The 14,573-nt window shown below is 35.2% G+C and overlaps 1 protein-coding gene across 1 annotated transcript in view; it reads right to left on the bottom strand.

Annotated features, from left to right (window-relative positions):
- Positions 1 to 7,016, bottom strand: part of RpL3 (ribosomal protein L3) — a 72,314-nt gene extending 65,298 nt beyond the window's left edge. The window contains exon 1 of the mRNA XM_090401110.1: positions 6,895 to 7,016. Within this exon, the coding sequence (XP_090257236.1) occupies positions 6,895 to 6,897 (3 nt within the window). The 5' untranslated portion in view covers positions 6,898 to 7,016. The remainder of the gene's footprint in view (positions 1 to 6,894) is intronic.
- Positions 7,017 to 14,573: the final 7,557 nt, after the last annotated feature.

Raw genomic sequence — 14,573 nt, 5'->3', positions numbered from 1 at the left:
CTATCTAACTTTTGGAGACTGAGTGGGCAGTTCAATCTCCACTGGTACCCAATCAGAGATAGCTTGCCCAAGGCTATCACTAATTAAGTGGCATGCAGTGAAGAGAATTGCTCAACAAATGCCGCAATCTCGTGGTTTCTAACACTAACACAATATATTTAATGTCTGAAATAGCGTGGGATCTATGGTCGATTTTTCTGAGATTACAGTAAAAAAAAAACCCAGAACACTTCTATATTAATATTTAGCTTCAACTTTTTTCTCCTCTAGGATCAAATCAAATTCCACAAATCTGGAGAGGCACCATAGATCCGAATCTCTTACAAAGGAAAGAAAACCGTATTATACAGGTTTGTCACGATGATTAGTATTCTTTTCTGCCATTCAGAATTCTCTATAAAAGGAGATAAGCAATTTATGATGCACTTGGACTAAAGTTCCTTGATAACCACATCCGTGCATCATTCTGCCACCATTTACAATGTTGAAGTCCCAGCTGCTCCAATCACATCTCAAAACCATAAAATGGACTTACTAACACAATGTAAAAGAACACCTGCTTTGCATTCAAACATCTATTTAAGTAACCACTTGAAATGAGCCTTTACTCACAATCCTGAAATGCTATCAATGTCAAGTTCCTGCTTAATGTCATCATTTTTTAATATGGTTGCCAGTCCCATAATTTTTCTAAGAACTGGTAACTACTCTGCAGACTTTCATGAAATGTTTTACTTCTAACCTAGCTCTGAGATCCAAGTACTTTGAACACTGTCTTATATACAACTAGTTTGTTTTAACTAGCTTCTCTTAATTTTTTCCATTTAAATTTATTTAGCTGAACACCACCCACACTAACTTTGCTTATTCTATTGTCAATTTCCATATTTACTTTCCCATCTTCACTAAAAATTGTGTCTTAATAGCTGAAATGTTTTACCTATGCTATAGGTTCTCCATTCAGGATACAGCTCAAATTTTCAATAAGCTTGTCTAATTTGTTACAGCAATTAAGTTTAGTTAGGGAATTCCACAGACTGATACTGGATTTATTTAAGAGTATAATATCTGCATAAAGTAAGGAGCTACGACTGACTAAAATTTTATTGGGTTTCAGTGATCAATATAAATGAATAACAATGGAGATAGCATGTGCCCTTGTCTTATACGTTATTTTAAACAAACTTCCTGTATCTGATTCTGTATATAAATACAGATTTACATAGTACTCAATATAATGTCCCATTTACACTACAATTGTAGCATTTTGAATATTTTCTTGGCACCTTGCCATATGACTTTTCCAGATCTATAAAACTTAAATGCTGTTGACATTTTACTTGAAGAGCTGGAGATTGTAGTTGAGAAATGCCTGAAAGATGGAATAAACGAGGAAGCGTAGAAGCAGGTTTAATATGTTTGCAGTTGCATTGAAAAGGACATTGGGTGGCTATTGTCCAATAGAAAGAAGAGGAACGATGGCTACCAGTTCCCTGGAGAAATGATCATGGAAGTAAATGTAGAAGAGAAAGAGCAGAAATTGTGCCTTTGTGCAAGAGTGGATTTTAGTATGTTTGATATTTAAATACACTATACATCTAATGGGTATGGACGATGTGGCCAAATAGCAAACACATCACAATGTAGCCAAACCACTGGTTTGAGAGTGGCTATATTCATGCTTGATTTTCTAGAGTTCTATGCAGAAATTGGCTAAAGGGAGGGGGGGGTGACACATAGCTGTTTGCCATCAATGCAGGATACTTCATAAATTGTGTAAGTACACCTGGTCATCGAGTTACAACCACAAAAAAAAAATAATAATAAATTAATGAATAAATTAATAATAAATCAGGCAGCTGCGTGTACGATAGTTATCATACGATAACCCGCATACAATAACTCTCACATACACTCAGTCGCTTTCAGGTATCTGTTGTGCGTAGTGTATTAATTAAAATTCTACTGAAATACTACCCATAAAATGTCTAGTAAAAGGAAAATGCCTTCATCTACAGATACGCCAGCTACGAAGCAATGGATCCTAATGTCGAACAATTCACAAAGGTTGAATGTATCATTCAAGATGCTGTGCATTGTTATCGTGAAATATATGAAGAAAAAAAAAGAAACAAATTGTTCAAATAAAGCTCAGCATGTTCCTCATCAAGAGAACATCTCCTACCTCAACCCAAGAACATGACCCTGATGATCCACAATCCAGCACAAGCAAAGATAAAAAACTGATTTTGTAAATTTCATTTGTATTAGTTTTTGCATTAATTTTAGATTGTATTTTGTGTTTACATTACAGTATTATTTTTCACATTATGTACAATATACATAATTATAAATTTAAAAGATTATAAAAATAAATTATAAAGATGATAAAAATATGAGAAAGGTTAAAGAATACTATTAATAAATATATGGCCAACATACGACCAGTCAGCCAGAATAGAAGTTGGTCGTAAGTCGACGACCAAGTGTACATCGAAGGCAAAGCAATGGGGAGTCCTATCTCATGAGAAGTGATTATTATATTGAACATTTTGAAAGCCCACTTTTTAGCACCATTTTCCCTGCAACTCTTTCATCTGGCAACCTTTTGTTTATTTTTGCAGTCTGATGCAATTCTAAAACAAAATTACTTCCAATTTTGTACATAATAAACTCCTTATACACCAACATCAAGTTAGTTTACTACTGAACGTAAATCAACTAGTCTTTCCCTTTCTGGATAACTTAATAATCCTTTACTCTACAGACAATATTGAATTTTTTCATTTACAGGAAGCCTTCCTTCACCAGCAGGTATGTCTGAACAGCTTTACATAATCATCCACTACAAAAGGCAAATATTATGAAGTCTTGTAAACACAGTATGCACAATTTGGGCTTTGGACTCCATTCTATTAGAAGAATTAATAAAATAAGATTCATGTCTAATGGATATAAAGACAACCCCCACACATCAATAATTAGCATCCTTCAGCTAGACTACATCTGATGTTAAGATTTCAAGAACTTACCTTAAAGAACTTCTGAACAAACAGAGGATTTTCTGCAAATACAATCTGTATAATACTTTCAAACCAGCATGGATGTTATCTTCTCTCCCACCATCCACTTAGGATAAATTGCCACCTCTACCTGGTGTTTATCAAGTACCCTTTTCCTGTCAACTTTGCTAGGCTGGACAGACTGGCCACCCACCAACATCCGTTAAGATCAGAATCCAAGAACACAAAAATTACCAAATTTTATCATCCTAATTCTAATATCAAACAGAGCACACTTATCTCCAAGTAAATGCCATAAATTGTTCATATTTTTTTTTGTAAAAATTACTGTAATTTAGAATTCAACAACACCTGGTACACTGGTGGAATTGTTTTCTCCTGTGCACTGAACTGTGACCATGACTGTTATTTTTACCACTTTTTAGTTGAATTGTTACATTATAACATCAGCTTTGCTGTTCCAATTATTTTAAAAAGATCTGTCAGCTGCATCATTTATTTGTATCTCTGTAAAGAGATTATTCTTATACCAAGTGTTCAATCCAACTGGTAATATTATATACATTTTAAATAAAATTACACAATGGATATGCTAACCACTCAGCCAACCAGGCTGGCAGGAAAAAAAAGAAAAAAGAAAGTGGCACATTTACTTTGAGGAAATGAAAGCATCTTTGCAAAACCAAGGAATATCCTCCAAGGTTCTAATATGTTTCAGCTGAATATAGCTCCATTTACACAGTTCCTATATTGTTATTAAGTGACACCTCCAGGGAGTCCAAAGACTCATCGAGGGAGGGCAGCTGCTCTACAGGTCTCTGTCTCCAACTACAATGAACTGCAAATACACCAACAGCATCTACTGCCCATCACCACCACCAGTATTTTCACGGGCAATCACAAACATCCATGCCTACAGCGGGATTCAAACCTGCAGCCTTTTGGCTGGAGAGCGGATATGCTAACCACTCAGCCAACCAGGACAGCAAAATAATAAGTTTATACTTAAGAAATTTACATTAAAATAAGTTTACACTTTCGAGATTTTCTTATCTTAAATGAATAAAATCATTAAGTAACATTATTATTACGTTCTCTTTCTATTACTGGGTTGTTTAACATATACTTAATCATGTCTACCAGATTGAACATTTGTTTTCACAATAAATTTCTAAACAATTGTTCATTGCATTTTTAGTCAAGATGGTAAATTAAATATGGAAATAGACAACAGAAGCTACAAAGCTGGTATGGTAGGAAGTCAAGTGAATAAATTCATATGGAATAAGAGAGAAATTAGTCAGAACACTAAATTAGCTGTATTCAAGACAATGTTCAAACCAGTTTTAACTTATGGATCTGGGTCAGAAGTAAAATACATAACCAAAGACTAGAGACTGCAGATATGAGAGTCCTGAGAAAGATTAGTGGTGAACAGATGGCATCAATGGCAATATCATATTAAAAATGAGGATATTAGGAAAGAACTTGACATTGTTCTCTGCCAACCTGGCAGAGAACTAAACAAATGTTCGCTGCCAGGTTGGCAGGAAAACGACCCAGAGGAAGACCAAGATATAGGTGGAGTGATATGGTACAAAGTGCTTAGGTGATAGAAATATAAGATCTGATAATGTTGGAGTCTTGACAAGTAACAGACTGATTTGGAGGAAAATTGTAGATAGGAAGTTAGTAATGATGAAAATTTTTCATGTAGTACTATCATATCCTGTACACCCTCTTGAGGGTATGGCAGGAATTTGATGATGATGAGAAACAGTAAGACTAGAAATATTTAACAAATAATTGAAATATGAAAGGAGCTTTATGAAATTTTCAGAAGCTTAATGAGCTTCATGAAAATAAACTTCACAATAGAAAAAGAGAGTAACAATTGTCTGAATTTTCCATTTATAAAAGTTTGAACATAGGAGAAGGTATTTACATAAGCAATCACAACACTCTTGAAACTGAGTTCAAGTAGTTTCACAACACTTTTTGGCTAGTTGCTGTGACTCTTATAAAGCAGATAAACTACTGCAAGCCCTCCCCTTTCCTCAGCCAACAAGATCACAGCAAAACCACTCCTATCCTTTATATTCAGAATACATGATAAAAGACAGCTAAAATTCTCCACAAATATAATCTCTCTGCCACTTTCAAATCACTCATTCAACTATATACCTTCATCTGTTCTAAGGATCAACTTCATCCTCTTGCATATGGTGTGCCTGCAGTTTACCCTACTTTAGACAGACTGGTAGATTGGTTAATATCCATCTTGAAGAACATAAAAATTACATTCATGATCATCTGTATGGCAAGTTGGGACTGACAGACCATGCTCTGGATACTCCTTCATAAAGGATACAATGGAAAAAGACATTGGTGTTACGTAGATGTTGCTATAGGTCTGAGACTATTTTTGGAAGCAGTATTGACTGTGAAGCACTTTCCGAATTTCAATAATTATAGCTGTTAATTTGCCAATGATCTGAAAGACAGTTCTTCTGAGACCAAATAGCCTGACTTCTCCAAATTAGCTTTAGGATCATCCAACCCATAAAGGATGGTGGGTTAAGACTTTTTGAGTTACAGTTTGAATTATTTCTGCAGTGATCTAGTTGAGTGCTTGTTATTTTGTACTTTGAAGATGCTGGGTGAAAAACCAATTCGTTTAATTTGAAAATTCGGGAGCGGAAGTCCTCCTCTATGTAAGGAATTGTACTTCTATACCACTCTATGGTATGGTTCGTTCTTGAGAAATGAAAAGCTAACCTCGATTTTTCTTCTCTGTTATTATTGACACCACCTATGTGTTCTTTTTGCCTAATTTCAAGGCTCCTTGAAGTTTGGCCAATGTAATTCAAGCCGCACGAGCAGGGTATGTTATAAACTCCAGCATATTTGGAGGAAGGATGGCTATCTTTTGGAGATCTTAAGAATTGTCTAATCGTTTCTGTAGGTTTAAAGGCCACTCTTATTTTATACAGTCTAAGGAGTCCTGCAATCTTATTGGAAACTGTCCCTAAGTATGAAATAATGATGGTAGAAATATAACATATCAACTCGTCTTTGTTGGGGTTCAGAGAAAAGTATCTTGTGGATGAGTCTTCAAGGAAATCCATTCATGGTAAGGTTGGTAGATATCAGGGATAGTTCTTCCTGGAGGTCTTGTTGATCTGTTGTAAGGAGAGAGGCATGGTTCTTCAGCATGCGTAGAATACTAAGTTTCTGAGAATTAAGTTTGTTCGAAAATCAACTTGCTAAGGGCCATTTTTTTTTTCTTTTGGAATGAGTGACATGTGGAGAAAAATACTGTTAAAAGTAAACTGTATAATCTCTGATAGGGGTAGTGTACTAATTAAAATTACGTAGTATTTTCCCCACAGTGAAAATGTGGGTTTCCGTAAGGGAAAAGCTAAGTCACCTTCAGCTGGTTAGTACCCGCCTCACCCTAGTATATAAATTGTTAATGTGTGCAGGAATAAGTCGATCCAACTTAACAATACGCATGTATACCGATAATTGTCGTATTCACAAGCTATGACAGAAGTTTGATTATACATTTTCATAAAGCCATTTCCTGATAAAACACAGTAATAATAAACACGAAACTTTGCAAAATAACCAGCATATTTGGAAAATACAGGCACAGCTCGCAAGATTTCAAGAACATGTAGAAGCAGGTTAATACATAAATGCTGTTATTGCCATGCACGATTACATTAAAAAGATCACTAAATTTCTGTAAAATTCACTATCACATATTGCTAACAAGAGAAATTAATCATAATCATCAAGGTAACTGCACTTGAGCCTACTACGGATAGGATTAATAAGGATTGTAAATTGCAGAGAAAAAACTCACCATTAAGCACAACGAAGCCTTTCAGCGAGAATTCAAGCCACACAATCACAATTCCATGAAAGACCCGAGCGACCTCTCTAGCTGCAAAAATCCAACTCTAGAGGTATTATGGGTAATGTAAAGGAAATGATAATCGGATTCCTAAAATATAAGCAAATTGTTAAAGCACTCTGTAAAGTTACTACAGCTAGATATTCAAAAATCCTGCAACCTCCGGACCTGAAGGGTGCCAGATTTTTGAAAATGCCGGATTTCGGATGGTTATATATGCTGTATATTTTTAACAGAAAATGATAGCTGTACAGTCCAATAAAGAAAAAAAATTAAACACTAAATAAAAAGCTTATGAAATTTTAATGTTCACCAACTAAATATAACGGTTCTACAGAATTTTAGTTCAAATGAATAAAATAGTTCCTCAGAATTTTAATTAATAAAATGTTGATGGTGATGACAGCACATCTGGTTGACTTGAAGTTAATGGCAGTGGATTATCAAGTGTGGACACCACTGCTGCTTCTTCCTGCTTCCTAGCTATTTTCTTGAATATATCGTGCAGTGTCTGCTGCTTCATATATTTGGGTCTTTCTCTAATAAGTTTATCTTGGAGCAAGTAAACATTCATGATTTCTTGTTTACTTACTAAACATCGTTGCTCTAGTCCAGCCAGCAGTTCAGTTGTCAACGTAATTAACCTGTCAATAGAGATTCTTTCTCTCACATCTACTTCATTTTCGTCACTGCTTTCATCTTCACCACTACCTGCAGAGGCATTTCTCTCCAGACGTTTAACCATATCTACAATTTCAGAATCAGTGTAATGATAAACTGTAGGCCCATTATCATCGATATTCATCCATTCCGTTAAAACATCTTCATTTATCCTTGATTAAAGCTACTTGGCATCATGATTAGTTACATTTTTAACATAAACAGGAAGTTCCTGTATAATAGCTTTTTTCTTTGTGAACCCTAAACCCTGCAATATTATTTTCAGTGTCTTCGTTAGAATGAGAAGTAAACGTTAAATTTGGCCACAATTTATGCCATCCATTTTTCAGTCTTGATTTTTTCACAGACTTCCACGCATTGGCAACACAGGACACTGCATCCTTAATGTTGAATTCTTTTATTAACTTTGGTACTGGGGTGCCTGAATTAACTGAACTCGCTAGGCGCCTCATTAACAGGGATCGATACTTACACTTCATAGAACGTATAATACCATTGTCCTTTGATTGAATTAGTGATGTACAGTTGAGTGGGAGGTAGACAACAAAAACATTATCTTTTAGTAGAAGATCGGCTTTTGGATGTGCCGAACAATTGTCTAAAATAAAAAGTATCTTGAAATTAGGGTCTAATCCAACCGAGTTATAGTGAACCCCAGCCTCAGGAACAAAACAATTTTGAAACCAATCCAATGTAATATCAGTAGTAACCCACCCCTTCTTGTTGGCACGGTAATGGACAGGAAACTGTGTCATACTCTTGAAGGCCCTCGGATGTAAACTTTTTTAGCACTTCCACTCTCTTTGCGATCGACAACGCACGATGTTTACGTTTTACGCCACCTCTTTTCTTTGCTGAATCCATAATGGGGCTATACAGCAGCAAATAAATGATAAAATGAGAAGAAATAAGCAGGTTATCGCGATGCTTATCGAATATAGCGCTATCAAAACATAAACAAAAAGAACACAGTGGCGCGCCAACATGGTAAATTTGAAAATGCGCGCTCAGAAATCCATGCCGGAAATCTGAAGGGACCGGATTATCGATGGCCGGATTTTTGAATGCCTGTCTGAATGGTCAAAGATTATCTTGTTTAGAAACACCATTAAGATTATCGCGATCAGCCACTTCAAGAAACATGAACTGATCATTTTTTTGCTGAAGAGCCTGTGTAGCTCAAGAGCCTGTGTAGCTCAGTGGATGTGGCGTTTGCCAACCACGGCGCTTGTCCGCACGAAGGAAGACTTGGTTTCGAGTCTAGTCGGCGACTAGAGGAAATTTTTCTAAGCCTTTTTTCGACCGGTTCCCGAGTTAGTCGATCTCTGGCACGGGCAAGCAGGTTTTTCCTCCCGGAAACTCGGGTTTTTCGTCCTGTAAACTCAAGAAAATCGACCGTAGAACCCACATTATTTCAGACATTAAATATATTGTGTTAGGGTTAGGGACCACGAGATGGCAGCACATTTGAGCCGACTCTCTTCACTGAGTACCGCTTAATTAGTGATACCCTTGGGCCATCTATCTCTGATTGGTACCAGTGGAGATTGAACTGCCCACTCAGTCTCCAAAAGTTAGATAAAGCTAAATGGCCTCGCCTACTCCCCGTATACGGGAAAAAAAAAAGCATTAGCTGATTTTTTTTTTTTTTTTTTTTTTGCTGAAATGTTTTGGAAATATTTGAGGAAATGGACAAAGCAAATAATGAGTATTATTATAATTAAACAACTATTTACACAGAGTAAGAAGAGTCGTCGCTGGAGATACATTATTCACAGACTGGCCATTCTTCACACAACACTTATAGTACGACTCCTTAAACTCATTCACTGATGAAGCACTCACAACCACTTGTGACATCCCATTTCACTTATTTACCACCCTCCAAGCTAAAAATATAGTCCTAACACCCATGCTAACCACATTGTTAGACAAATTCTAACCAATTGTTCTATTGGTTCCTGCTATATACTGAAAAGAAAAATCTTCACTGTCAATCCTATGAAACCCTTTAATAACTTATATACTTCCATCGTCTCCTTTCTTTTCACCCATCACCTAGTTTTTGAAGCCAACAGGAAAACGATCAATCTCTTCTCATATGCACATAGGCACATAGTTGTTGCACACACTGAATTACTAAAAGGTCACACGAATACCACAGTAATTAAATTTTAATAATATGTAGATATTTCGTTTTAAGTATCTTAAGACGAATCATCAGTACAGTTATTTGAACGTAATTCATAGTATTAATTAATACTATGAATTACATTAAAAAGAAGAGTTAGCGCATGCTTACATTGGAATCCCTATGAGCAGTATCGTGTTTGAGGACTAAAAGAATTCGGCTGGAAATTAAAATTAAATTGAAATAAACCTGAAAAATATTTTTATACAATTAAGGATAATAATTTCCCAGACCTTTAGGATAGTGAGACAGTCATTACGGTTAAGATCGGTTCTGTGACGTAAGGCTTCATTACTTTCTTTATATAAACGCTCATGTTTATATAAGGATCTATGTAGTAGCTTGGTGTTTTTCCATTGGATCCTATGATTGGGGTTTTCAACTACATGTTAAGCGGGGGCAGACTTATGTGGTTTGTTCAGACGGATGTGGTCTTGATGTTCAGATATGCGTTTACTTATAGATCTTCTTATATGTCCGTAGTACGATATCTTACAAGAACATGGAACTTCATATACGCCTGGTAGCATCATATGTGAGAGATTGTCTTTTGGAGAAGATAGCAAATTGTAGATCTAGTTGATTGGTTCATAGGTAAAAGCGAGTTTGTATTTCTTCATAACTTAGACTTAGGGGCTTCTTGTCTGGATTGATGTGTAAGGAAGTGCCTAATGAGTTTTTTTGAGTTATTTTTGGCTTGTAAATAATTTAAAAAGGCTGTATCTTTAATAACTTCTAATTTTTGTTTTAAATATTCTTCAGACGAACAAAATTTGTGTGCTCCGGATACTGTAGATTTTATAATGCCATATTTTGAGATGGATGGTGAGGAGATGAATTGTGGATGTAACGACCTGAGGAGGAGATGGAACCATCTTGTCTATCGTAAACTAGGGCTAATTCGTTCTCGCCTACTTTCTGTACAGGAATAAAAGTTGCTAGCTGATTTTTTAATGATATATTGTATTCATGTGTTTAAATAATTCTGCTTAGTTCTCTGAAAGTATACTTTTTCTTTTCTCTTAGTCCTCGTCAGTAAGATTTTTAGGTAAATTTTGCTTGGATAATAGATTAAACTGATAGTTCTAGAATTTGGTACATTTTAAACTTTTCCCTTTTTAGGAGTAAGAATCAGAACAGAGGATCAGATTATCACCAATAGTAAGGCCATGAATCATTCTACCACACATCTTGGTAAATTTTCAGTAGTCATCTGTGATAGGATTTCCACTGCTTTAAGAACTTCTAAAGTTATTCTATCTATGCCTGGTGATTTTCCCATCTTCAAAGAATTAATTGTTGCTTCTAGTTCTCTTAAAATAGGGAAGTCTCCTTGATCCAATGTCATTTGTATCATGTCTTGAATGTTTTGATTATTAAGCCTAATGTCTTCTGGGAAACGGTTAGCTGAATAATCGTGCATATGCTGAAATATTTCATCCTTTCCAGTAAAATGCCTGCCTGCAGCTTTCATTCTTATTTGATAAATTTGTGTTAGTGAAATATTTTATTAAACTTCTTATCATTTCGATTCCATATTCAATCAGAATCCAGTTCGTTTTAACTCTTTGTTTTATAAGTATAGCCTTGATACGACTTGATTTATACCATGTTGCAGAGATCTCAATTCCTGGTTTTTGAAGTGATGCAGATTCAGTGAGATGATGAAAATGAAGGTATAAAAATATTTTGAGATAGTGGAATGTCGATCACCAAAATAAATTGAAACCTGAAAACCAAGAAGAGCATAGACTGAATTTTTTTTAATTTTATAGAAGGCAGAATACATTAATAGGCCTACTAATAGAATACATTAATAGGCTTTAAAATTACTAGAAGGGTGCGTGAATTGAACGGCTTACCCTTTCAGAAGATGAAAAAAGTAGTGTAATTGAATTTAAAGCAAAAAAAGAACAGTATGAACCTCTGAGTGTGTAATATGTAGCCAGCCTTGATGACATTGCTATTTGGAGTTCTTTTTGAGTAAGTAAACATTTGGAATCTAGATTGTAGGAACAACTGCTGCGTTAGAGCAACAATCTTAGTTATCCAATTTTAACATGTAGTTGCTCTATTTGGGATGTATCCATTTTGTTCATGGTTTTTCTTTTCATCTTTTAATAAAAAAATGCACACTTTAAAGAATTCTTAGAATTACTGTTACATTCCTTTCGAAAAACATCACCTGCACGCTGCAACTTTTTTTTTCACTTCGTTAAAATAGATTCTGTGTTTTCTGTATAAGGTGGAGGTAACTCGTGTTTATGTCTAATCCTGTAGAAATCATTATTATTCTCTGGGTCAAATATTTGTCTACTAAATTTCCTTTCAAATGCTGAAATGAATTTCTTCATCCTATAAGTAAATATAACGTTTCATGCACAAAGGAGATGGTATAAAAGGAATGAGCACATCAATATATTTCATTCTACACTCATACTATCTCATTTGGTTGGCTTGAAATCATTACTCCTAAAAATTTAAATTGCTCCAACTTCTATGTTTATTGGTTCCCAATTCTCACAGTTACATCAGTTAACCGATTTTACCTTATATTGATCATTCTTGTGCTGTATTGTTCACTAATATTGGCATTGATTCTTGTTCTAATTTATCTAATTCGAAATAAGTTTCCTCTGCTTTCTCTCTGGTTCTTGATATTAATATGCTACATTCGGCACCGATTGATTTATTAGAGTGCCTTTAATATCTATTGGCAGCGACTAGATATTGCATTGCAGAGCTGCTTTAAAATATACCGATACTTGACTACCTCATTATTTTGATGCTCTAATTATTGAAAAGAGATTATTATTATTATTATTATTATTATTATTATTATTATTATTATTATTATTATTATTATTATTATTATTATTATTATTATTTCGATGCAAGCTATTTCGATGCTCCCATATTTTAAGTTGCAAAGTAGATCTTTTCTTGTGAATTAAAATTTAAAGTACATCAGTGAACTCCATTCTTCAAGACGAACATATATATGTAAAAACTGTAATTATCTGTTAAGTAATAAGTAAAATATAAGTATTCAAAGTTCGAAGTATACATTGGTCAACTACGCGAGAAGAGAACAAAGGAAGACTCCATATTAGAAAATACAGCAAGAACGTCAAACAAGAAATATGAAGTGCTACAAATGGCAAGAAGACCTAACGGGGGAAGAAAACCACGTAACATGTAGGAACTGCCAAAGAAACATGCATTTTTTATGTTCAGGATTGTCCGAGACTACTGGCAGCGAAAATCAAACAAGAATCTTGACGAGTGGAAGTGTCCCCATTGCAGAGACAACAAAGGAACGTCGCCTTCGACCGAAGGCGGAAAACAGCTAATGCAGAAAACAACCGCAGGCAGTAAACAGCTATCAACAACAGAGGGAATTAAAAACAAAGAAAACAACAAACGGAAACCCAGGTGAGCAATCTTTAAATGCATTACTTGAAAATAGATTACAAAACCTAAAAGACTGTTTAATCGATTTTGTTGGAGAACTATTTAAAAATCATACCGCACAAATTACAGAAAAATTCAACCAATATGAGGAATTTATTAAATTAAATAATAACTCGATAGAAGGTATGTTACAGACCGTTAGAGAAATTAAAAACTGCGTCAAAGAGCTAACTGAAAGACAGCATAATTTAATTAAAGAGACAACGGACCTACGGCAAGAACTAAACTCTCTAAAGCAACAGTACGAGCTCTCAAACCAACAGCAGCACAAAAATGACCTCCTCATAAATGGTCTCCCAGAAATAGCTACGGAACATCTAAGAGACACTTAATACAACTAAGCCAAAAAATTGGCTCTTCCATTGAATCAAAAGACATCCAGTCAGTGCATCGGTTACCACAAAAAAGGAAAAGAGAAAAAAATACTCGTCCTTCTCCCGTCGTAGTGCGACTCACCAACAGCCTAACAAAAACTACACTTATAAAAGCTAGCAGGATTAAAAATCCAGTAGTAAAGGATCTGAAAGGAGACCACAACAACACCCCTATATACTTGGCTGAATACCTTACTCCACACTATCAGAAAATATTCTACCAAGCAAGGAAAGTAAAAACAGAAAACAATTACCAGTTTATATGGATAAGAGACAGCAAAATATTCCTTAGAAAGACACAAGACGCAAAACCGATCGAAATAAAATCCGTAGATGACCTCAACAGGATGTCACATTGAAAGGAATATTGACAACTCGTAAAGAAGGAACAGCACACCAACCAACATGAATGCACACCATCAAGCAGACGTAATCACCCCGGAACATGATAATTGTCACATTCTGAAATCAATATCAGAATGGAAACAACTGACAATCCCCAAAACAGGACTATCTATTCTCCACATCAACATCAGAAGCATTCAAAAATACTGGCTGACCCTGCAAGCTTACCTGAAGGAAAATATAGACGAAATAGACATTTTAATACTGACTGAAGTATCTACGACAAACGAAGAGGCAACCTCCTACCAAATGCCACACTTCCAACAACACAAACACTGCAGACAAACAAAACGAGGCGGTGGTATAATAATATTTACCAAACATAAACTAGAAGTAACAGAAATAAACTATAAATTAGAATACGCAGAAAACATATGCATCGAAATTAAAAACATCAAACAAGAAAACTCCCTGATATTAAACGCAATATACAGACGACCCAAATTAAGCACCACAAAATTCCTAGAAGAACTAACCAGATGGCTTTCAGCCACGAACGCAGG

This window comes from Typopeltis vanoorti, chromosome 12, assembly GCF_054136105.1.
Source record: "Typopeltis vanoorti isolate ZY-2024b chromosome 12, IOZ_Tvanoo_1.0, whole genome shotgun sequence".
NCBI lineage: Eukaryota > Metazoa > Arthropoda > Arachnida > Uropygi > Thelyphonidae > Typopeltis > Typopeltis vanoorti.
This window is presented reverse-complemented; position numbering and strand designations above follow the sequence as displayed.